General features: G+C 51.4%; 1 protein-coding gene across 2 annotated transcripts in view; it reads right to left on the reverse strand.

The window, feature by feature from the left end:
- Positions 1–22,581, reverse strand: part of ELAVL1 (ELAV like RNA binding protein 1) — a 47,801-nt gene extending 25,220 nt beyond the window's left edge. For both annotated transcript variants that reach the window (XM_030807828.1, XM_030807827.1), the window contains exons 1-2: positions 22,415–22,581; positions 8,469–8,656 (exon numbers count right to left, since the gene is read on the reverse strand). In XM_030807828.1, the coding sequence (XP_030663688.1) occupies positions 8,469–8,640 (172 nt within the window). In that variant the 5' untranslated portion in view covers positions 8,641–8,656; positions 22,415–22,581. The remainder of the gene's footprint in view (positions 1–8,468; positions 8,657–22,414) is intronic.
- Between the last annotated feature and the right edge of the window lie 3,147 nt (positions 22,582–25,728).

Here is a 25,728-nt window from a genome sequence, read left to right on the forward strand (position 1 = left end):
AGCTCTGGGGCCCTGGACAAAGTGAGAACCCGGAGTACCAAGACCGCAGGACCAGGCCCGTGTGGAGCAAATTGGGATTGCAGCTCGGAGAACAAGCAACGGAGCAGTGCAGCCAGGTCAGGACTGCCAGGGCCTCTGCAAGCGCTCCAGACGGCAGTGTAAAATTGGCAGGTGTCCCCGCACCCCCTTTGTGACACACTCAGCACAGGTACAAGCGAACACCCACTCACTGGACACCACGGGAGGGACTCGGGATGGCAAGGGCAGGACCAGAGGGGACAGCCTCTGGGGTCAGGGATTCCTGTGATATGGATTCTTGACCACGACGCCAGCCTGGCTGAGTTTTTTTCACTCCTGAACATCTGCTCTCGAATTGCTCAGCGCCATCTGCATTTGGGCCCCATCTTTCTGCTCCATCCACAAGCCTGGACCACCTGCCTCCTTGGCTGCAGCGCCTCAGGCAGCCTAAGCGCTGCTTGAGAAAGTCACACACCGGTAAGGACTCGAGCACCAATCCCCGTTTCTGTGTCCTCAGCCACAGCCGGTTCTTCTCAACACAGAAGCATGGTCCCTGCTTGGCCCAAGTCCCTGCTTCCTCATCTCCCAGGTGCTGGGTGGTCCTGACTGGTCCCCTAGGATGGTCAGTGCCCTGGGGACCATTTCAGGATGTGTCCCCTGAGCTTTTGGCAGCTCAGGGTAGGGCCTACCCTTTTGGGACACCCCTCCTCCGGGATGTGGAAACCACACCAGGTTTCCGTCTCCCTGTCTGTCCCTTCTCAGGCTCCTCACTCCCTGTCCATTCCATGGAGACCCACGGGCCCTGAGGACCCACCTTTGGCCCTTGTCTCTGCCATATGCTCTTCCTCACCACATGTGCCCAAGCCTACCAACATCACCGAGGGAGTCGCACACCCTTGGGCGGCCCCTGTCGCCTTCCATGGTCAAGCTCTTCTCTGTCCTCAAGGAGCTGATGCATTAACTGAGCACCTACTATGTGTCAGGCCCTGTGCTTGGCTGGGGGTTAGTGATGCATGACAGAGGACGGTCACTGCCGTCATGAAAGCTGTCACATCCCTGGGAACAAGTCAGACAACATGGCAGTGAGAAACTGACAAGCATTAAGACGGGTCAGGAGGGCCCATGGCGGAGGAGATATTTTAAACAAAACCTCTCTGCGTGGCTGGAGTGAGCATTCCAGATAGAAGAGCAGGTGCCAAGTCTCCGAGGCAGAGACAATGCCAGTGTATTCCCAGAAAGTAGAGGTGGCCCGTGTGGCAAGGGCCTAGGAGGTGGCCACTGGCAGCAGGGTAGAGCCAGTGTGGAGCCAGCGGGCTGATGATCTAATCCAGATGGGAGATGCAGCTATGTGCACAGGCCAGGGCAGTAGAGGAATGCCCCACCCAGAGGACTGGTAGTGGGGGCAGGCCCCTGACCTCCCTACAGGCTGAGCCTTGTGAGTCAAGGCCTGGCTTCATCCCCAGAATCTGCTCTCCTCTCTGTGGTAGATGCCTGGAGGCAGTGGGAAGGCAGGCAGGTGAGGGATGAAGGCGCCCTGGTTTCCACCTGCTGGGTGAGGCCGTCACTGGAAGGGCTTTGTCCAGCACCTGACCACCCACCTCCACCTTTGCCTCCAATACAAACAAACCTGGGCAGCTTTCCAAGCCACCAATGACTGCCCAGGCCACACCCCCAACCAATGAAGTCAGAAAAGGAGGAGGTGGGGGGGTTGCCAGTTGGCTTCAGTGGTTTTAAGACAGGGTCTCAGTCTGTTGCCAAGACTGGAGTGCAGTGGCATGATCTCGGCTCACTGCAACCTCTGCCTCCTAGGCTCAGGCGATGCTCCCACCTCAGCCCCCCAAGTAGCTGGGACTAGAGGGGCATGCCACCATGCTCGGCTAATCTTTTAATTTTTTGTAGACATGGGGTTTTGCCATGTTGCCCAGGTTGGTCTCAAACTCCTGAGCTCAAGCAATCCTCCCATCTTGGCCTCCCAAAGTGCCGGGATTATAGGCGTGCGCCACCGCCCCCAGCCTCCTCAGTAGTTTTTAAAGCTCCCTAGTGATTCCAGTACATGAGGGGCATGGGGCTTCCCATGGTTATGCAGAGGAGAAGAGGCCTCCAGAGGAGAAGTGGAAACGGGCCCCCAAATTACTGTTTCTCCAGGCAGGGTCCACAAGCCACCTGCACCAGGGGCATCTGGAGTTCAAGGCAACAACTTGGCTCCCTAGATGCCCCTACCCCAGACCGGGACCCAGGATGTCAGGCAGGTGTGGGAATCCACATCTCCAAACTCCTTACAGATGCTCCTCCTGCCCACCAGTGGCAGAGCCTTCCAGAGCCCCTGCCTGGAGATGGGAGATCAGCCCCGAGACAGGAGGCCTGAGGGTTTGCGAGGGAGCAGGAGGACAGGGAGCCAAGCTCAGAGGGGCCTGGCTCCTGCACAGGCCGTGGAGGGCCTGCCTGGTGTCGGTGCTTGGGGGGCAAACGGGGCCCCTGGGATGGGAGATGGGATGGAGAGGGTGCAGGTGGGAGATACAGGGAAGCAGGAAGGAGGAGACCAGCAGGGAGGAATGCAGGACGCAGAACCCGGGAGTGAAATGCAGGGCTGTCCCGGAGGACAGTGCACGCCCGGCTCTCACTTCCTTCAACTGGAGGAAGAGCCTCCTCCCCTTTCTGGCCACAAGGCAGGGTCTGAGACTCGCATTTCCCCAAGTATCCTGATGCTGCTGCTGGCCCAGGGACTGCACTCTGAAAGCTGCTGCCTGGAGAAGACAAAGCTGCCTCTGCGGGGAGCATGATGGTTGCCTTACTGGGCACCCATACCCCGCCCACACTGGACAAACGCCGGCCAGTGCTCTCGAACTTCCAAACACATTTCTCCCTCTCTTTGGATGAGGTTTAAGACTGGAAAGCTGCTTCCTTGTCTTACACTGCCAGACACAATGCTTCCATCCCTCAGTGCTTCTTGCAGCTGGAAATGCCCTGACCTGACATGTGGTGCAGGGCTGAGGGGGCTAATGCCCTGTGGGTGAAGCCCTCCTCTGCACCATGAGGGCAGGTCCCGTGAGTTCTCTCTTTAAAGGCTCAAGGGAAGACTTCACTGAGAGACAGAGACTGGAGGTGGGGAGTGAATTAATTCAGCAATAAATAAGAAACAGCAAAGGTCTGCAAAAGAAAAGAAATAGGCAAAGGACAAGAAGGGTATTTTACAAAAGAAGTACAAACAACCACTAAATAGAAACAGTGATGAACTTCACTCGAAATAGGAATCACCCTGATCGGATGTCGCTCGTCCCTCACAGGGTGGCAAAGGTGAGAAATCCCGCTAAGGCTAGCGGATAGCAGGGCCAGACAGAAGGAAGGGTGAACTAAACGTCCCCTAGGGAACGAGTTAGCGACAGGGACCAAGAGCCTTTAAAAGGTGCGCTCTCCCATCCGCCGCTTCGCAGGCAGGAAGACTTTCTATGGAAATAACCAGTGAGCAAAGATTTGTGCCAGGACATTTATCTCAGCGGGGCTTTCAAATATCAACAAATGGGAAGCAGAATACTATGCGACCGATGATGATGGGATCGCGAGATGTTCAGTGAAGTGGAAAAACATCCAGATACAGGAAGGAAAGTTCATCCACAGCCTGAGGGAAGAGCCTATTCTGTAGAAGTACATGACTGCTTATGGCCATGAATACGTAAAGAAAATCGTTTGGAGGGACATGTGCCTAAAAGCTAACAGCGGTGTGATTGTGGGTGATTTTTGTTTGTTTTGTTTGTTTTTGCTTGGCTCATGCTTAAGTTTTTTTTTCTGTGAGGAGCAAACATGACTCATATTAAGAAAAAAGCCGTCAGGCTGGGAAAGTCCGGAAGGGCATTCCTGCAGAGGGAACAGTGTTCAGAGAATCACGAGCGCCCAAGAGTAGGGCCTCCCTGGGGGGTTCGGGGCAGGGGGTGGTGCAGCGAGTGGGGAGAGCGGGCAGTTGCCCAGGGGTGTCCCTACCCTCTCGGTACACCCCTCCTCTGGGATGTGGTTAAAGCCTTGGGCAGGGGTGCGGGCTTTAACCCGACCAGAGACACACAGCAAGACAGAAGCCGTGAATGGGGCTGCAGCCCGGTAGCTCCAGCATGACAGGCCGTCCATGAGGGTAGAGGGCTGATTCCTTCTTATCCCCCAAGGGACATATGGGGCCACTGTGGAGAGACCAGACACCGGGGCAGGGCTGCCCAGGAAGGCAGCAGGCAGGACCATCGGGTGCTGCAGTGGCCTCCTTAGCTGGTGTTTGTGGGTGGAACAGCCAACAACCAACCAACGCCATATCCCCAACATAGGGACCAGGGCCAGGCCAGCCAGAAACATTCTGAGTCTTGAAGGCAGCACGTGGGACAGTCCCTTCCTCCCAGCCATCACCACACCCCTCCTTCCTCCCGCCACCAGTGCCCAGCCCATGGCTGGCACTCAACCAGTATTTGCTGAATGATGATCTGTAGTCTCCCCCATCCCCAGCAGCACTCATTCTTTCATTCCTTCCTTCATTCTGCAAACACTGACTGGCTATGTCTAGGGCTACGGAGATTAACAAAGCTCCTCCCTCCAGGAGAGATACTGATGTGCTGGACCAGAAAGCTCCAGCTCAGTGCCAGGTGGAAACCCCACAGTGCACATCGGCCCGGGTGCCATGGGAACCCACAGTGGAGCATCTGACACTTAGGCCAGGGGAGGCCTCCTTAAGCAAACACGACCAGGACCTGAATGGTTTGAGGAGGGGAGTGACAGGGTCACATGCGGGCTGTCAAACAGGCCCCTCTGCTACAGTGAGGAGAGTGGTCTTCAGGGAGCATAGGAAGCCAGTTAAGAAGCCAAAACGACAGCGCGGGCCACAAGCAGTGGTGTCCTGGGCTAGAATGGTGGCTGAGGAGAGAGGGGAAAGGGATGGACTGAAGAAACACCCAGGAGGATGAGAGCCAAGGGCACTCCTAGATTTCTGAGCAGAGCTACCAAGTGGATGGTGGTGCCATCGGCTAAGGTGGGGACAACTGGAAACGAGTGGCTGGCTTTAGGGAGAGTCAGGTCAGTTTAGAATATACTGAATTTGAGGGGTCAAGGGCGTCTGGAGCTCAGGACAGCTTTCTGGTCAAAAAGGAGGTGGCAGACAGAGGGCAGCTGGGAGCCATGGGGTGACTCTGCCCACCCTGAGTGTCGGCTTTGGAAGAAGAGGAGAATGACATAACCCTCTGAGCATAATCCTCTGGCATGACCAGCTGAGTCAAAGGCTGGGGAAAGGTGCTAAAGACAGATAGGGCACGGCCTCAGGGGCAGTTAGACAGGTGGGAGGAGGAGGTGCTCCTGAAAGCCAATGGGAGAGGATGCTTCTGGAAGGAGGTGGAGACAGGCAACGGGACAGTATGTGGGTGGGAGGCCAACGCACACAGCAGTGGCTCTCGCTAGGGGAGACTCTGTCTCCCAGGGGACATGCGGCAATGTCAGGACATTTTTGGGTTTCACCACTGGGATGTCACTACTGGGAGCACGTGGGTGGAGACCAGGGATGCTGCTCAATACCCTGCAGCGTCCAGTGCGGTGTCCAGCCCTGACGTCAGGAGCCACAGACGTGGAGGAACTCTGAGCTAGAGGAAGCTGGAAGTCTGGAAGGAGTTCCTTTCAAGACACTCGAAGCCCAGGAAAAGCAGGCACTTGGAGAGCCTGAGGCTCTTGGGAAGCCAGGAAGGGAAGGGAAGGGAGGATCGGGGCTGGAGAGCTGGAGATGCTGTTAGTTCCACTGCGAAGCGGGAGGTGGTCATCAGCTGAGGGTGAAGGGGGTGGTCAGAGGACTGAGGAGGGTAAACGGGGAAACGGCTGCTGTGGGGCTCAGGGACACCGTGTTGTGAGCTGAACTAGGCCAGGGATCAGATTCGCTGGGGTGCCTGCCTGGCCGGGTGAGAGGCTGTCTTGGGAGGCTAGGAGAAAGCCGTTGGCTGGGGAGAGCGGTGGTGAGACCTAGCGCCGCACCCCGGGCCCTGCCAGCAAAGAGGTTTGCCCACACTGGCGGCAGGCTGAGCAAAGCCAGGTTGCAGCATGTTCTCCATAAAGCTCCAGTCACTTGAAGAGCTGCTAACAAGAGGCTGGGCCAAGATGAAAGCCCAGGCCCAGCCACTCCACAACTCCTGGTGTGCCAGTCACTAACTACTGTCCAAAGATAAGACAGGCTCACCTCTGAACTGAAATAATTCCCAAATTACACTTTTGCAGCCTTCACTGATTCTCAAAACCAGTTCTCTCCAGACTGAGCCAAATCTAGGTGTTCCTTTAGCATAGCTCACATTCCTGTGAAAACCACAAGGGAATAGACAAAGAAGTCAGGTTGCAGGAGAATGACTGCAAATTCCACGGGAATGCTTGCAAAATCTCCTGTGCTCAGGAATATCAAGGAAAATTTCCTTCCACCAGAAAGTCAGAGGAAAAAGGTGAGACTTGTTACTGGCACAGGAGAATTTTAAAACCCTTCTCTTATTCAGGATGGTCTCCTGGAGCAGGAGAGAGATGCTGGCTTCTAGAACATTCTAACACTGCTCAAGTTTGTATACTGCGTAAAATCCCTATTGAGAAGGTGTTTATTAAATCAGACTCTCGGAGTTGGAAGGAGAGAAGGCTTTCTTATTCAGTGCCTGCATCTGAAGAGCTAATTCCCTGTAGAGCGGCCAGACAGGCTCTTTGGGAGTCATTCGGGGGTCAGGTGTCTTAAGGTTACTGGGGAAATGTTGAAGATAAAGTGCAACGATGGGTACATCAGGTTCAACACATCACTCTATGTTCATGTATGGTTGAAATGTTTCATAATAGAAACCTTTTTTAACTTTTGTTTTATTTCAGACAGAGTCTCACTCTGTTGCCCAGACTGGAGTGCAGTGGCGCAATCTCAGCTCACTGCAACCTCTGCCTCCCAGCTTCAAGTGATTCTCCTGCCTCGGCCTCTTGAGTAGCTGGGATTATAGAAGTGCGCCACCACGCCTGGCTAATTTTTGAATTTTAGTATAGACAGGGTTTCACCATGTTGGCCAGGCTGGTCTCGAACTCCTGACCTCAGGTGATCTGCCTGCCTTGGCCTCCCAAAGTGCTGGGATTCTAGGCATGAGCCACCGTGCCCAGCATTTAACTTTTAAATCAGTTTTCGTTTTTTTTTTTTTGGAGACAAGGTCTCACTATGTTGCCCAGGCTAAAGTGTAGAAGACACTTTAGTACCAAGCGGTGCTTGGTAAGGTGCAATCTCGGCTCACTGCAACCTCAATCCCTGAGACTCAAGCAATTCTCCTGCCTCAGCCCCTCCAAATAGCCAGGACCACAGATGCGGGCCACCACGCTCAGCTAAGTTTTTGTATTTTTCGTAGAGATGGGGTTTCACCACGTTGCCCAGGCTGGTCTTGAACTCCTGAGCAAGTGATCCTCCCCCACCTCGACCTCCCAAAGTGCTGGGATTATAGGTGTGAGCCACCGTGCCCAGCCTGAAGTGAGTTTTCAGTATAGGGAATCACAGTCCCCAAATCCAGGGTGGCAGCCAGAGCCCCGAGAGGACTGGCCACTCCTTGGCTTCCTAAAGCAGAGCGGAGACAGAAAGGAAGGCAGGGGGGTGGGGGCAGGTAGAGGGAGGAGGAGGAAGAGGGGCCATTGGGAGAGGAGGAGGAGGAGAGCTCCGCACATGGTCTGTTCGTAATTCTCTCCAGAGTCCTTGAAGCCACGCTCTCAGAATGGAGGCCACTCTGTAAGGAGGGCCTTCACAGGTGCCAGGACCTCTGCAAACACCTACGAGGTAGGGACCACCAGGATGTAGGAGCCACAATCTCCACATTCTGGATGGGGACACAAAGGCTTAGAAGTCCCACTGTGAGGGAGTGGAACAGCAGGGCTTTTAGCTGCCAGGCTCCCGCCCCTCTGAGAGTTCAAGCTCAGCATGGTGCAGGAGTTCAAGTTGATGGCGTTGACAGTAGACAGAGCAGCCCAAACATAACGAAGGGCTGTCCACGAGGTCCTCGGTGTTCTGCTGACCTGGGCCTGACCAAGCGTGGGGGCCTGGAGAGACAGAGGCGGGCCTACCTGCGCCTGCCCTGGACAGTACATTCACCAGGGTCCCTTCCACACATGGGACCCAATCAATCTGCCCAGGCCAAGCCAGGTCAGGCTGTGGTTCTCCAGCCCCTTCCAGCTCTCAGAATGCCCGTCTCTGGTTCCTTCCTCTCCTCCCACTGCCTTATTTTGTACATGCTCTCTGTCTTATAGTGAATTTTTCCTCTTTTGGGAACTTATGTCCGATCTTATACAAGAGCCATGGACAGAGTTTGAAATAAAAATGAAACTTCACAGCCATTGTTTCAAGGCTGTAGTTACCCTGCACTGAGGAATGCCACGGAGTCACAGGCAAAGGAGACAGTGCCCAACGGACGGCCACCAATACCCGGTTTACTAGAACGCCTCCATTTCTTTACCTGCTACTTTATCCCGAATAAGTTTTGCAGATTCAACTTCACCAATGCTGCTGAACAGGCTTCGTAACTCATCCTGGGTCATGTTCTGAGGGAGGTAGTTGACGATCAAATTCGTTCTCCCGATGTCACCCCTGCAGTCGTCGGCCATGTGGTCTTCATAACCATTAGACATTGTATTTTTCAAAAATCTGCCAAGAGAAAAAGAGCAAGTAAATTCAAAATGTTCATATTGCAGTATATGAAGGCAAAACTAGTAACTGCATTTGCACTTAGAGATTTTTTCTTTTTCTTTTCTTTTTTTTTTTTTTGTTTTGTTTTTGAGACAGAGTCTCACTCCGTCACCCAGGCTGGAGTGCAGTGGCACAATCTCAGCTTACTGCAACCTCTGCGTCCCAAGTTCAAGTGATTCTCCTACCTCAGCCTCCTGAGTAGCTGGGATTACAGGCGTCTGCCATGTATTTTTAGTAGAGACAGGGTTTCGTTGTGTTAGCCAGGCTGGTCTCGAACTCCTGACCTCAGGTGATCCACCTGCCTCAGCCTCCCAGAGTGCTGGGATTAGAGGCGTGAGTCACGGCACCTGGCCCTGCACTTACAGATTCTTTTCTACGCTGCATCTTAACTTACAGCCACACAAAAATCTGCATGTGGATGTTCACAGCGGCTTCACTCATAATTGCCAAAACCTGGAAGCAACCAGGATCTCCTCCAATGGGTGAATGAATAAACAGACTCCATTCGTGTGGTTCAGCTGCACACGGGCATATTTTTTGATGATAAAAAGAAACGAGTTATTAAGCCAGGAAAGACATTTAAAGGAACTTTAAATGTATATTGTTAAGTGATATACTGTATGATTCCAACTCTACCACCTTCTGGAAGAGGCACACTACAGAGAAAAAGATCAATGGTTGCCAGGGATGCGGCTCAGGGTGGGGGGGACAACAAATAGTGGAACACAGGATTGTCAGGGTTTTAGGGCAGTGAAACTATTTTGCATGATATATAATGGTGGATGTGACAATACATGTTTGTCAAAACCCATAGAATGAACAATATACAGAGTGAACTCTAATCTGAATTACGGGCTTTAGTTACTAATAATGTGTCAATATTGATTCACCAAGAATAACAGAGGTACCACGTGAATGTGAGATGCTAATAATGGGTGTGGTGGCGCCATCACAGCTCACAGCAGCCTTGAACTCCTGGGAGATCCTCAAGCGATCCTCTCACCTCAGCCTCCTGAGTAGCCGGGAACACAGGCATGCGCCACCATTTCCGGCTAATTTTTAAAACTTTTTGTAGAGATGGTATCTTGCCCAGGTTAATTTTGAACTCCTGGCCTCAAGTAATCCTTCCGTCTCACCCTCCCAAAGTGCTAGGATTACGGGCATGAGCCACTGTGTCCGGCTTCTTTCTATTTTAAAAAAATTTTATTCAGTCAATACTTCATTGTAATGCTACGGAACGAATGTTCTCCACTTCACAATTTTTCTGTAAACTTAAAACTGCTCTAAAAAAGAGTCTATGGACACAAAACAGAACAACTCCAAGTTCACTATGAGGGCTTCGGAGAGACCTACAAACAATTCCAGCACCACAATTTAAGATCCTGTAAAAAAGCCTTTGGGTTGTCTCTCGAGAGAATTCCAGATTTCCGATTGCTTTCTGCCCATGTCCAGAGCCTGTGGGGTGTACCTGAACCCCGCCCCTGGACAGCCTGCTGCTGAGGGGGCAGGTAGGCAATGGTCCTCTGCACCTGTTTATTCCCAAAGATGCAGTGACTGAGCTGGAAAGAGGTGAGGGTTTCTCTACCAGTCAGAGGAACTTCACAGTTTGCAGGCTTTGAAATGTCTTTCTCAGTTGCTGAAGTCTTTCCTTTCAGTGTAAACATCAGAGCCAGTGATGACTTTGGAGAAGAGTCCAGATCAATGCGGCCAAGCATGCCGAGCCCGCCCTGCTGAAAGTGCGCCGCACACTGGGCTCACTCCTCAGAGGCCCCTCATCCCTGCCTCTAAACACGCAGGCAGTCATCTCTGTGGATGGCCACCCGCCTGGAGGTCTCGGTGAGAGCCCACCCCTTTCCCCAGATCCCTGTTGCTCAATTCTGTTACGTTTGAACACCCAGTGCCCACGGTCACGCGCCTTTGGCCTTCTTTAAAAATAGCCTTGCCAGCAGTTACATAAAAATCTGAACACACCTCTCATGTGGAGATTTCCTACCTACTCCCTGAATCAACGCCGAGGGAAGAATTAGGTCTGGTTTCTTTCTTCCTGGTAGAAACATCCAGGTCTTCCCTACCCTCCTACTACTCTCAGACGATGTGCAAAATCAGTACAATTTCCAAGCATTTCTTTTATTTGAGGATGTCCTATGCTCCCTGCTCTTTAAAAAGTAGGTTAGCATCAAAAGCCATAGAAAAAAAGACTGAAAAGTGAGACTCCATGAAATGAAAAACTTCTGTACAGCAAAAGGCATCATAGACCTAGACAAGGAGGAGTAGCCTGGAGAAAAGATTCACTGCATATTCTATTATTTAGACCTGTGGTTTTCACACTGGGCCATTCTGCCCCCAAGGGGACACAGGGCAATGTCTGGAGACATTTTTGGTTACTGTGACTTGGTCAGAGCCAGGGGTCAGGGGGAGGGGGTGCTACTGACATCTGGTGGGTAGAAGTCAGAGAGCTGTAAAGCATCCTTCAGAGCACAGGATGGCCCCACAACCAAGAATTATCTAACCCCAAATGTCAGTACTGCTGAGGTTGGGAAAACTTGATTCGGAACATCTACAAATTGGTATGGGATAAAAGAAGAGACGTAACCAAGAAGGAAGTAGGCAAAGGATGTGAGCGGCAATTTATCAAGGCCTGAAATTCAAATGGCTCGTAAGTCCAGAAAAAGACACTGAACTTCATCTTCATGAACAATGAGGAAAATGCAAAAGAAAACCAGATGCTATTTTCTGCCAGTCACATGGAATAAAATCCAGCGCAAGATCACCTGCTACTGATCTGAGTATGAGATGGTACAACCTTCTGACTCACAACTGCAGGATCTTTCTACAGAAATAATCACCCAAGTGCAGGAGTTCAATACCAGTCTGGACAACAATGTGAGACCCTGACTCTTAACAAAAAATAAAATAATTTAGTGGGCATGGTGACCCATGCCTATAGTTTTAGCTACTTGGGAGACAAAGGCAGGGAGGATCGCTTGAGCCCAGGAGATCGAGGCTGCATGAGCCATGATGGTGCCACTGCACTCCAGCCTGGGCAACAGAGTAAGACCCTGTCTCAAAACAAAACAAAACAAAAAGTGCAAGGAAGGCACTACCTCATAGTTCATAAGAGTATAAAACTGGATAGAATTCTAAATATTCGTTAATGGGAAATGGCTAAATTTCAACTTTTAGTAGCAGCTCGGGACCTACAGAGTTTAATCATGAGAAACTCCACGTGTCTGTTACACCATCTGTGGCCATGAGATTTTAAAATAGATCACTGGCTCAAAAACAAACAAACAGACAAAAACATTTGCTGGAAGCTGATCCAAACAGACCACAAGGGTTAACTCTGAAGAATTAAAATGCACATTGAAGCTTGCTCAAAATGTAATTCAAGCATTTCCCTTCTTTCTTCCTCTTTTTTCTTTTACCTTTCCTTCTCCTCGCCCTTTCTCTAAGAGTTAGGCATCTACTTTGCTTTTTCCCTCATTCTGCTTTCACAGACGGTGAGATGGACAATGGCTGCCCCAGGCTTACTGTCCACAGTGTGGTATCCTCTAGGTCTGGGAAAAGTGGACCTTCTGAAACACACATCATGACCTGTGGGACAAATCTGGCCCATTGCCTGTTGTTATAAATAAAGTTTTATTGGAACACAGCTTGTCTCATTTGTTTATGTATTGTCTGTCTATAGATAGTTTTGTACTACAATAACAGAGTTAAATAGTAGCAACCGTATGGCCAAAAAAGCTTAGAATATTTACCATCTGGCTCTTCATACACAAAAAATCTGCCGACCTCTGTTTTAAAATGTAAAAATATAAAATTTCTTGGAGAAAAATCTTTGTGGCATTGGGCTGGGGAAAGATTTCTCAGACACAACACCAAAAGCCCACTTCATTTAAAAAAAAAAATGGATAAACTGGATATCATCAAAATTTAAAACTTTTGCTCTGTGAAAGATACTGCTAGGAGAATTAAAATCCACCAACTGGAGTAAATATTTGCAAAAGGGACTTGTAGTCAGAACACTTTTTTTTTTTTGAGTCAAAGTCTCACTCCACTGCCCAGGCTGAAGTGCGATGCCATAATCATAACTCATTGCAGCCACAAACTCTTGGGTTCAAGCGATCCTCCTGCCTCAGCCTTCTGGCTAATTTTTTATTTTTTGTTGAGATGGGGTCTCGCTATGTTGCCCACGCTGGTCTTGAATTCCTGGTGTCAAGTGATCCTCCCATCTCGGCCTCTCGTGTTAGAATTATAGGCATGAGCCACCTCACCCAACCCAGAACACTTTTTTTTTTTTTTTTTGAGATGGAGTCTCGCTCTGTCATCCAGGCTGGAGTGCAATGGCGTGATCTCTGCTCACTGCAAGCTCCGCCTCCCGGGTTCATGCCATTCTCCTGCCTCAGCCTGTAGCTGGGACTACAGGCACCCGCCACCACACCCAGCCAATTTTTTGTATTTTTAGTAGAGACGGAGTTTCACCGTATTAGCCAGGATGGTCTCGATCTCCTGACCTCGTGATCTGCCCGTCCGCCCACCTCGGCCTCCCAAAGTGCTGGGATTACAGGCGTGAGCCACCACGCCTGGCCCAGAACACTTTTTTTTAAGCTCTCAAAACATAAGCAGGCCAGTGTGGTGGCTCACACCTGAAATTCCAGCACTTTGGGAGGCTGAGATAGGTGGATCACCTGAGGTCAGGAGTTTGAGACCAGTCCGGCCAACATGGTGAAACCCCATCTCTACAAAAATACAACAACAACAAAAAATTAGCAAGGCGTGGTGGTGGGTATCTGTAATCTCAGTTACTGGGGAGGCTGAGGCAGGAGAATTGCTTGAACCCAGGAGGCAGAGGTTGCAACGAGCCGAGATCGCGCCACTGTACTCCAACCTGGGCGATAGGGCCAGACTCCATCTCCAAAAACCAAAAACAACATAATGAGCAAACAACCTGGTTTCAAAAATGGCAAAAGATTTGAACAGATACTATACCAAAGAATATATATGGATGACGGACAGGCACATGAAAAGATGCTCAACATCATTAGTCAAACTAAAACCACATCAAGACACCCCTACCCACCTATTAGAATGGCTAAAGCAAAATAAAACAAAAACAACCAACAGCAACAAAACAGACAATGTCAAGTGCTGGCAGGGATGTGGAGAAGCCAGAATATTCATACACTGCTGGTGGGAATGCAAAAATGTGAAATGTGACAGCCACTTTGGAAAACAGATTGGCAGTTTCTTATGGTGAAATATACACTTAGCATGGGATCCAGCAATCCTACTCATAGTATTAAGGCAATAGAAAGGAAAATCTATGTTCACACAAAAATCTGTATATAAATGTGCAGAGTGGCATTATTCATAATCATCCAAAACTACAACAACCGAAATATTCTTCAAGCCATTCATGGATAAACTGGGATACACCATACAACAGAATACTACCTGGCAATAAAAGGTGCCACCAATTCATGCTACTTGTGTGAATCTCAAATACACCTTGCCACATCATTTCTGTGCCTTCCTGGAAAAGGCAAAACCATAGGGATGGATCTGTGGTCGCTGGGGTTAGGGAGTGAGGGAAAAAGTTGATTACACAGGGACAGGAGGAGGGAGTATTTCTGTTTGTGGGAGAGCGAACTTTCCAATCTTTATTATGGTGGTAATCAAACAACTTTATCCATTTGTCAAAACTCAGAGAACTCTACTCGAAAGAATGAATTTTCCTACATGCAAATTTAAAAATAAATTGTCTGAGTGTGGCGGCTCATGCCTTTAATCCCAGCGCTTTCGGAGGCCAAGGTGGGAGGACTGCTTAAGCCTGGAGTTCAAGACCAGCCTGGGCAGCACAGAGAGATGCCATCACTACAAAAAAAAAAAAAAAAAATTAAAAATTACCCAGGAATGGTGGTGCACACCTGTATGCAATCCCAGCTAATCAGGGGGCTCGGCTGGGAGGATCACTAGAGCCTGGGAGGTCAACACTGCAGTTAGCTATGATTGCGCCACTGCAGTCCAGCCTGGGCGACAGAGTGAGATCCTGCCTCAAAAACAACAACAAAACCACAATAAAAATAAACTTTAAAAGGTTTAAAAAGAGAACTTCTGCTTTGTGGCCCTGTTCCTCCTGACACTCTGAGTCAAGGCTGAGCAGTCCCTGCAGGTCAAGTTCTTGGTCAACTAGCAACACGGGAGAAACCAACAACCTGCCCTGCAAAGCAGTTTCATGGCATTTCTGGGCCCCCACCCCACTCTCTGGAGGCCCTTCCCTTGACCTTCTCCAAATCTGCATCATCAATCCTGGGCCAAATCAGCTTCTCTCCCACAAGCTCCAACCACAACCAGGCCTTGTCACCACTCAATTGTCAATGACTCCCAAGTCATAGCCACTTCTGTCTCTCCAGGTGCAAGGCCTGCACTGTCCTGCAATCAAGATGCTCACCCCTCTGGTCTTCCCTGTCAGTGGTCACTGCCCACTGAGGCTGGGCGGTCACGCAATGATGCTCACGGACAGGCATGCCGTTAATAAGTGGCAGGGCCAGGCTTCAAGTTGTCATGACAGTGCAACTGTCAAACTGGCAAGGCCCTTCACAATCGGACCCAGGTGGTTCTCCAGCCTCAGTCGCCACCCTCCCTTCCCGCTCACTCCAGCTTCTTGCCAATATGCTACAGGCCTCTGTTTTGGCTGTTCCCTCTGCAGGGCACTAGTGTCCTCTCTTTCACTTCCCAGCTCATTTTTTAAAATTAGTATTTTTTTTTTTTAAGAGATGGGGGGTCTCGCTTTGTTGCCCAGGCTGGTCTTGAACTCCCAAGCTCAAGTGATCCTTCTACTTTGGCCTCCCAAAGTGCTGGGATTGCAGGTGTGAGCCACCATGCCTGGCCTCCTAGCTCACTTTGATTTTTACTTATTTTTCTTTTGAGACAGGGTCTTGCTCTGCTGCCAAACTGGAGTGCAGTGGCACAATCACGGCTCACTGCAGCCTCGAACTGCCTCAGTTTCCCAAGTAGCTGGGACTACTGGTGTGTGCCACCATACCCGGCTGATTTTTAAATTTTTTGTAGAGACAGGGGTCTCATTTTGTTGCCCATGGTGGCTTCAAGTCATCCTCCCACCGGGGCCTCCCAAAGTGCTGGGATTATAGGTGAGAGCCACTACACCAGGCTGGCTCATCTTCAAAAAGCTACCTTCCTGGCCTGGTGTGGTGGCTTATGCCTGTAATCCCAGCAATTTGGGAGGCCGAGGCAGGCGGATCACCTGAGGTCAGGAGTTTGAGAACAGCATGGCCAACACAGTGAAACCCTGTCTATACTGAAAATACAAAAATTAGCTGGGTGTGATGGTGCATGCCTGTAGTACCAGCTACTCAGGAGGCTGAGATAGGAGACTCGCTTGAATCCGGGAGGCAGAGGTTGCAGTGAGTCAAGATCACGCCACTGCACTCCAGCCTGGGCAACAGAGTGAGACTGTCTCAAAAAAAAAAAAAAAAAGGCCACCTTCCTCCAGGACAACAGGTTACTTACTCTAGTTCTCAGTGCCTCCATGCCATTGCTGTAAACCTTTGTTACTGTCCCAACCACTCCTATCATTATTTGCCTTACACTCAATGACCAGTGTCAATGGCGAGAACCTTGAGGGCCCAGGTTATATCATTGCCATCTAAGAGTTCCCAGGCAAACCGAGGGTGTGTCACACAGTAGGACAGGAAGCTGCTGACTCTCAGACCAGGCTGGAGTGCAGAGGCATGATCACGGCTCACTGCAGCCCCGGCCTCCTGGACTCAGGTGATCCTCCCACCTAAGCCTCCCAAGTACCTATGACTGCAGGTGCGTGTCACTACGCAGTCTTACTAAGTCCTCTATGTAGTTCTAAGCTTTTTTATGTTTTGTAGAGAGGGGGGTCTTGCTTTGTCACCCAGGCTGGAGTGCAGTGGCGTGATCTTGACTCACTGCAACCTCCGCCTCCTAGGTTCAAGCGATTCTCCGGCTTCAGCCTCCCAAGTAGCTGGAATTACAGGCACCTGCCACCACGCCTGGCTAATTTTTGTATTTTTAGTAGAGACAGGGTTTCACCACGTTGGCCAGGCTGCTCTCGCACTCCTGACCTCAGGTGACCCACCCGCCTTGGCCTCCCAAAGTGCTGGGATTACAGGCATGAGCCACCACGCTTGGCCGCTTTTTTATGTTTTGTAGAGAGGGGGGTCTCGCCATGTTGTTGAGGCTGGTCTTTAACTCCTGACGTCAAGTGATCCTCCTACCTCAGCCTCCCAAGCACTGGGCTTAGAGGTGAGAGCCACCGTCGGTGCCTGGCCTCTGGGAGAAGTCTTGTTTGGATGATCTCTGAAGGTTTTTGACTCCAATGCACTATTTTAAACAATCCTGGTTGTCTATGTGACATCAGTGATGTTGTTCACATCTGTAGATCATGTAGCGCATATCCAGGGGAGAGAGATGTGTGCATCTTTATGTGTGACAGCAAAAGAATGAAGCAGTGAGGCTGCTTTCCATCAGGCATGCAAGAGAATCACTTTCATTGCATCATGACGGAGCAGGTATTCTAAACCACTTGAGCCAGAGCAAAACTAGAACAGTCAAATCTAACTTCAGGCTCAATCTTGACACTTCACACATCATCTGACAGGGCTTGGACCCAATAATGTTTAAGGTCCTTTCCAGATGCAACATTCTGAGTCTTCAAGGTAAAAAAGGCTTAGGTCATTCAGGAAATGCTCTGCTGCCAGAAAAAACCCAAAGCACCACCTGACCCAGTTATAAATGCCACGCAAGGCGAGGTCTCAGGTAGACATGGCACCAGCTTCTTCCAGGCCCCTGCCCATGGCCCACAGAAGGGCAGGATGCCTGGCTGGAGCAGCTCCAGCTAAGTGACAATTCCCTTTCAGCCAGGCTGAGAAGCCTGGGGCAGAAGCAGGTCAGGTGTGGCTGGCCTGTGGCCCAGTCCAGGCACCCCATAGCCCTGCTAAGAGCTCTGGCTTCTTTCTGGCTGGTCAAGGCCAAAGGCCACTGCAGGGATCTTGCGCAGAAGTGCAAAGCAACAGGGCATGGCAGGAAAAAACCCTGAGCTCTGGAGCCTGGCAGGCCTGAGCTGGGCACTAAGTCTCCTGCTCATCGGCTGAATTACTGTGCAGAAGTCGCTCCCCTTCCCAGAGCTTCAGCTTCCTCCACTGGGGATGTCACCCCTTGCTCCATAGCGCCTGGTACAGTGAGTACCTGTCTCTAGTCCCACTTCATGAACAAAATCAAGGTGAATGTATGTCTCCCCAACCTCCCTGTCTGCAGCTACAAACACCTTCATCTCCTCTCCTCCTGTCCTTGCCCTCTCTTCAAACCGCCTCCGCCCCCTGAATTACTTCATTTGGTGGCATAGCCCCACCTGTCCCCCAAGCCACCTCTCTCTATCCCTTGGACCTAATCAAGCACCATGTCCTGCCAGTTTGACATGTGAGATCTCTCACTGTCCTGCCACCTCTCTGCCACCATCCCTATTCAGATTCCTGTCACCTCCTGCTAGACCGACTCCTAAGTGGGATTTCAAACTCAGTGTCTCTAAACCCAGCTTCATATTCTTGCTCCTAGTCACTCCCCTTCCTTGAGTCTGCCTGTTTCTGTTCATGGTGACATGAGTCTGGCCATCCAGCTGTTCAGGATTGTTCCCACTCCTGTGATTCCTTCCCCTGACATAAACGTCTCACTCTTAAAAATTTTTTTTTTTTAGAGATGGGATCTCGCTATGTTGCCCAGGCTGGTCTTGAACTCCTGGCCTTGAGCAATCTTCCACCTTGGCCTCCCAAGCTGTTGGGGTTACAGGTGTGAGCCACTACACCCAGCCACAGATGTCTGTTTGACAGGTACCTGGATCCAGTCACTTCTGAGTAGTCTGCCAATCTTTCCTTTCCCTGGCACAGACAAAATATCAACCACGTGCCAGGCACAGAGCAAAGCATCAGGCATACAAAATAAAGAAGCAGTCCCAGTCCTGACCCTCAAGCGGTTCGGCCATTACGGGTCCACCTCAGTACCGCAATAGCCTGTGACTGGTTTCTCCTTGTCTCCTCCCAGCCTCTCCACCAGGGTGAGCAGTGAACTAAAACTGCTCAGTAGCCACCCCTGGCCTAGCTGCAGGGTAACAGCCAAGCCCTCTGCCCAGTGGACACCTGAGCACTCCTGCCACCACTACCCACTTCAGCCTTCTTGCCCCTAAAGAACCCACGTGGTTCTTTGAACACACGATGTTCTCTCAACACTGCGATGTTCCCACCTACGGGCTTGGCTGTACCCTACAAAGCCCCACCCTATTGTCTTTGCCTGGTTAGCTCCTCCCCACCGCTACTGCCTCCTCTCCTCCAGGAAGCATTCTGGGCTGTCCTGTGCCCACCCAGGTTCCTTTTCTGGGCTTCCACATCAGCCAGGGCATAACTCTCACAGCACTCATCAGAGTGGGCTGAGATGACCTACAGACATCATGCACACTCTCCAGAGCCTAGCGGGGGCCCAGGACACAGCAGCGGAGCAGGGAGAGTCGTTCAGAGGAGGGAGCGAGCCTCACTTCCCTCCCACAGGCTGGCTTCCGTCGGTCTTCCCCTGACCCACAGCTCGGGTCGGCCGCACCGCCTCGCTACTGCCACCTAGGGGCGCAAGCCGGGCGCTGCGCTTCTCTCGCCATTCAGCCTTAAATTCGATTCAATAAACTGAATGGGATGAGAACACTAATGAGGGAACAGTTGATTCCGGTGCGGGTGGAGGAAGAGTGGCAGTCAGACGAGGCTTCAAACGGCCAGTGAGCTTTGGGCTGAGCCACGGAGCATAAGCAACGGATCTCCAGGTGGAAGAGATCTGTCTCTAGGTGGAGGCTGCAACACGCAGGGAGGGTTAGAGTTCGGGGTCTACGTGCAGGGGCGGGGAGGGTTAGGGTGTGAAGCAACTGGCACTCCAAACTAAGGGCTTCTAGCTTTATCTTTTAAGGCACCAGAGAGGTCAAGAAAACGTGTCTTTTTTCTGCGCAAAGATTTTAAATCAGAAGGGATACAATTTGGCCGGACGTGGTGGCTCACGCCTGTAATCCCAGCACTTTGGGAGGCCGAGGTGGGTGGATCATGAGCTCAGGAGTTCAAGACCAGCCTGGGCAAGATGGTGAAACCCCATCTCTACTGAAAGTACAAAAATTACAGCGCGCCTGTAATCCCAACTACTCAGGAGGCTGAGACAGGAGAATTGCTTGAACCTGGGGGGCGGAGGTTGCAGTGAGCCGAGATCGCGCCACTGCACTCCAGCCTGGGTGACAGAGTGAGACTCCATCTCAAAAAAAAAAAAAACAAAACAAAACAGAAGGGATACAATTAGATGTGCATTTACAGAACAGAACTCCTGCTGGAGTGTGGAAACAGGGAAGAGACGGGAAGCGGAGAGGGAGAGAGGCAAGAAATTTTCATAATTTGTTTTTTCATAAACAGTTTTTTCATAATTCTCTCATTTCTTTTACTTGAAATAGCACCATGGGCCGGGCGCGGTGTCTCACACCTGTAATCCCAGGACTTTAGGAGGCCAAGGCAGGTGGATTACCTGAGGTCAGGAGTTCGAGACTAGCCTGCTCAACAAGGCGAAATCCCATCTCTACTAAAAATGCAAAAAAATTAGCTGGGCGCGGTGGCTCACGCCTGTAATCCCCGCACTTTGGGAGGCCGAGGCGGGCGGATCACAAGGTCAGGAGATCGAGACCATCCTGGCTAACACGATGAAACCCCGTCTCTACTGAAAATACAAAAAATTAGTCGGGCGTGATGGCGGGCGCCTGTAGTCCCAGCTACTCGGGAGGCTGAGGCAGGAGAATGGCGTGAACCCGGGAGGCGGAGCTTGCAGTGAGCCGAGATTGCGCCACTGCACTCCAGCCTGGGCAAGAGAGCGAGACTCCGTCTCAAAAAAATAAAAAATAAAAAATAAATAGCACCATGATCTCAGACTCAACACATCCAGACTGAAACTCTGTCTGCTCAAAACCAATGCATCAACATAAACAGTATTATTTCCTTCCACATTTGGAGACGTTCATGTATCTCAACCTCTTCGTGGGCCTCGAAGTTGCAGAATTTGATAACAGATCCCAGCACAGAACTTTGCACACAGAAAATATTCGATGACAACTGAGTGGAGTGCCCTGGAGCCTTGTGATTATAGGAGCAGCACAATCGAGTGGTTATGATTCAGAGGGCCCGAGTTCAAACCCTGGCACGGCCACTTTAGTGCATGAGACTGGTCATATCAAGTGACCCATCTAAGCCTCAGTTTCTTCATCTCTAAAATGGAAATTAATGGAAACTATAACATCACCTGCCTCAAGGACTGCAGACAAACGTCCACAAAGTGTCAAGCACATAGTAAATCCTCAATAAATACTGGTGGTTATGTACAACATCATTTATTCAGTGCCTACCAGGCACAGACCACGCACAACGCAACGGGCTTCCTACCCTCTTCAATTTGCACCACACTTTTGTCCTTCCCATTTTACAGATAAGAAAACTAAGGCTCAACAGAGTCAAGTTTGTTCGAGGTCTTGGAAGCATCTCTCAGGGCATTAGAACTTTTGGAGGAAGAGCATTTAGTTCAGTAATGGTTCTCACCTGAGACCCCTCCCCCGCAACCCGGGCCATCTGGCAATGTTTGGAGATACTTTTGATCCTCACGACTTGGGGCATGGGGATACTGCTGGCATCTAGTGGGTAGAGGCCAGGAATACGGCTTAACTTCCTACGTTGCACAGGGAAGCCCCCACCACCACCACAACCAAAAACTATCTGACCCCAAACATCAGTAGGGCCAACGTTGAGAAACCCTGCTCTGGACAGATCATTCTCCTCATCTTCCCACTTCTGGCCATCCGGATCTTAGATGAACACTTTCTAGCAAGGGGGCTCAAGTCCCACCACGGGAAGCCCGTGCACAAGTTGTGCAGAAGTTCTTCTCCACCTGCCCTGCACACAGTAGGGACCAAAACCCATTTTAACAAGCCCCGCAGCCCAGAGCACCGGAAAAGGAAGGAAGGGCATCCATCCCCCATTGTTCAACTGTGTGCAGCTTGTGTTTCCAACAGGCACACACACATATTTTACAAATCCTAACGTCCCACGCCCCACAAACAGCTTTGTTAGAGATGGCGCTCAAAAAAAGATGCAGTTTAGATTTTTTTTTCCCCAGGACTCCCGTGTATCTACTGAAGGGTTTGCACACTTCTCAAAAGACCTCGCACCGGCCGCGGTGTTCTGACAACGACCACAAAAGAATCTGTGGGATTTCCCGGGGGAGCAAGCCCGTGGGCCGTGACCTCTGCGCGCTCAAAGCGTTCCCCGCGCTCCCCCGTCGCTGGCCCCACTCTCCCGCCCCCGGAGCCCGGGCTTCCAAGGCGACCGAGGCCCCCGGCCGTGCAGCCCGGCCCCCCGGCGCATGCCCACGCCGTATCCCCCTCGCCCGTCCCTCGAGGCGCCAGAGGAATCCGGCCCTGGGGCCTGTCGCCGGCGCCCACACCGGCCCGCCCCGACCCGCCCGCCGCGGCCCCCGCGCGCGTCCCCTCCCCCGGTCCGGCGCGGCCTGGGCCTCGGCCGGTGCAGGCCCGCGGGCGCCCCGCGGCCAGGCCAGGCGAGCTCAGGCCTGCCGCGGCCTACCCCGTCGGGCGCCGCCGAAGGCCCCCCACCGCCTCACCTGGATGCGGGCGGGCGGGCCCGGGGCTGCTCCGGGGCGGGCGGGAGGCGGCGGCGGCGCGGCGCTAACGGCTCCGCTCGGCCTCGGTAGCGGTGGCGGCGGTGGCGGCGACGGCGACGGCGGCAGCGGCTCCTCCTCAGCGCGCACGACCCGCTCCGGCCCGCGGCCCGGACACGCCCCCCCGGCGCGCGAGCCCATTGGCCGACGTCCGCCACGGCGCGCTGCTCATTGGCCGGCGTGGCTGTCGCGGCGTTCCGGGGCGCGCGGGAGAGGCGGGACTTCCGGTCGGCGCCGCCTGCGAAGGGCTCCGTGGCCGGCGGAGACGCGGGCAGCCAGCGATGGCCGCGGAGGGGGCGAACTGGGTTCCGGCCCTCGGGGGCTGACGGAAGGCGGTGGCTGAGGAGCAGCGCCTCTGGTTGAGCGCTCGCCGTGTGTCCCGCACCTGTCTGTCCTGCCGCCGCCCAGTAAGGTAGGAACGAACGGTCAGCGCGCCGGGGTTACGGGTACAGAACCTGGGTTCGAATCCCGGCCCCGACGTTCCGCACTACGTGCCGTTGGGCAGGAGCTGACGTCACCGTGCCGGGCCTCAGTTTCCTTCTCTGGTGCGCTGAGGAGGCGGGGCATGGAACGTGGTCAGCGCTCCATCGGTGTTGGCTCTTTGAGCAAGCTAGTTCCCGAAGGCTCAGCATCTCATTCATTCATTAAAATGTCATTGAGCGCCTATTGTGTGTCAATCACTGTATGGGCAGTGAGCAGAAAAAAAATACCTGGTCTTATTGGGCTAACATTCTAAGCCAGCGCTGGCCTAGAATGCCCTAGTAGAAATACACGCAAGCTACATGTTTAATTTTTTTTATATAAAGATGGGCGCTGGCTCTGTTGCCCAAGCTGGTCTCGAACTCCTGGACTCAAGCGATTCTCCTGCCTCCGCCTCCCAAAGAGCTGGGATTACAGGCATGCCTGCACTCTGCCTAATTTTTTCTTTTTTTTTATGATCTGAAAATAATAGTGTTTTTATTTTTATTTATTTATTTATTTGAGATGGAGTCTCGCTCTGTCGCCAGGCTGGAGTGCAGTGGCGTGATCTCGGCTCACTGCAACCTCCGCTTCCCAGGTTCAAGCGATTCTCCTGCCTCAGCCTCCTGAGTAGCTGGGCCTACAGGCGCTGCGCCACCACAACCAGCTAATTTTTGTATTTTTAGTAGAGACGGGGTTTCACCGTGTTGGCCATGATGATCTGTATCTCTTGACCTCGTGATCTGCCCGCCTCAGCCTCCCAAAGTGCTGGGATTACAGGTGTGAGCCACTGTGCCTGGCCTACAATTTTGTTTTTCTGTTTGTTTGTTTGTTTGTTTTGAGACAGGATCTCACTCTGTCACCCAAGTTGGAGTGCAGTGGTGTGATCACGGCTCACTGCAGCCTCAGCTTCCCCAGCTCAGGCAATCAATCCTCCGGCTTCAGATTCCTGAGTAGCTGAGACTGCAGGATGTGCCACTATGCCTGGCTAATATATATATATATATATATATTTTTTTTTTTTTTTTGTAGCGATGAGGTCTTGCTGTATTGCCTAGGCTGGTCTCAAACTTCTAGACTTAAGTGATCCTCCTGCTTTGGCCTCCCAAAGTGTTGGGATTACAGGCATGAGCCACGGTGCCCAGCCTATTTCTTTTTTTAATCATATTTTCTTAGAAAAGTTTGTTTTTTTTTTTTTTTTTTTGAGACAGGGTCTCACTCTGCTGTGCAGGCTGGAATGCAGTGACGTGATCTCAGCTCACTGCAACCTCTGCCTCCCTGTTCAAGTGATTCTCGTGCCTCAGCCTCCCAAGTAGCTGGGATCACAGGCGTGCACCATCATACCCAGCTAATTCTTGTAGTAGAGATGGGGTTTTGCCATGTTGGCCAGGCTGGTCTCAAACTCCTGGCCTCAAGTGATCCACCCACCTGGGCCTCCCAAAGTGCTGGGATTTACAGGCGTGAGCCACCACCCGGCCTAGGAAAGCTTTTTAGAGATTGGGTCTCACTGTGTTGCCCAGGCTGGAGTGCAGTGGCTGTTCACAGATGCAGTCATCCCACAGGTTTAACTCCTGACCTCAAGCAGTTCTCCTGCCTTAGGCTCCCAAGTAGCTGGGACTATAGGCATGTGCCACCACACCTAGCTCAATTAAATGTTAAATTTAACATTTAATTGTTAAATTTTATAGTAACCAGCATTCTGGGTCATCACACTGCAATAGAAGTATAAACAAAGCAGGCTGGGTGCAGTGGCTCACGCCTGTAATCCCAGCACTTTGGGAGGCCGAGGTGGGCAGATAACGAGGTCAGGAGTTCGAGACCAGCCTAACCAACATGGTGAAACCTCAGTCTCTACTAAAAATACAAAAATTAGCTGGGTGTGGTGGCAGGAGCCTGTAATGCCAGCTACTCGGGAGGCTGAGGCAGGATAATCACTTGAAACTGGAAGATGGAGGTTGCAGTGAGCCGAGATCCCGCCACTGCACTCCAGCCTAGGTGAAAGAGGGAAATTACATCTCAAAAAAAAAGTATAAGCAAGCCACAGATTTGTCAGCGAGGTATGTAATTTAAATTGATTAAATTGTTAGCCATGTTTAAGTAAAAAGAAACAGGTGATGTTAGTTGTATTGTGTTTTATTTAACTCAGTAGGTTGAATATGTTATTATTTAAACATGTAGTCAATATTTTAAAATATAGGATGTTTTGCATCTATTACCTTTCCAAAATACAAGATACTTTGTGTCCTTTTTCTTTCCTGCATGCTTTTTTTTTTTTTATTTTTTTTTTGAGACAGAGTCCCACTCTGTTGCCAAGGCTGGAGTTCAGTGGCGGGATCTCAGCTAACTGCAACCTCTCCACCCCGGGTTCAAGCGATTCTCCTGCCTCAGCCTCTTGAGTAACTGGGATCACAGGCACCCACCACCACACCCCGCTAATTTTTTTTTTTTTTTTTTTTTTCTGAGATGACTGTCTCACCCAAGCTGGAGCGTAGTGGCAGTATCTCGGCTCAGTACAACTTCCGCTTCCCAGGTTCAAAGTGATTCTCCTGCCTCAGCCTCCCCGAGTAGCTGGGATTACAGGCGCCCGCCACCACGCCTGTCTAATTTTTGTATTTTTAGTAGAAATGGGGTTTTACCATGTTGGCCAGGCTGGTCTTGAAGTCCTGACCTCAGGTGATCTGCCTGCCTTGCCCTCCCAAAGTGCTGGGATTACAGACGTGAGGCACCGCACCCAGCCTAATTTTTGTATTTTTAGTAGAGACGAAGTTTCACCATGTTGGCCAGGCTGCCCTGCATGG

The sequence above is a fragment of the Nomascus leucogenys genome, unplaced genomic scaffold (assembly GCF_006542625.1).
Source record: "Nomascus leucogenys isolate Asia unplaced genomic scaffold, Asia_NLE_v1 Super-Scaffold_241, whole genome shotgun sequence".
Lineage (NCBI taxonomy): Eukaryota > Metazoa > Chordata > Mammalia > Primates > Hylobatidae > Nomascus > Nomascus leucogenys.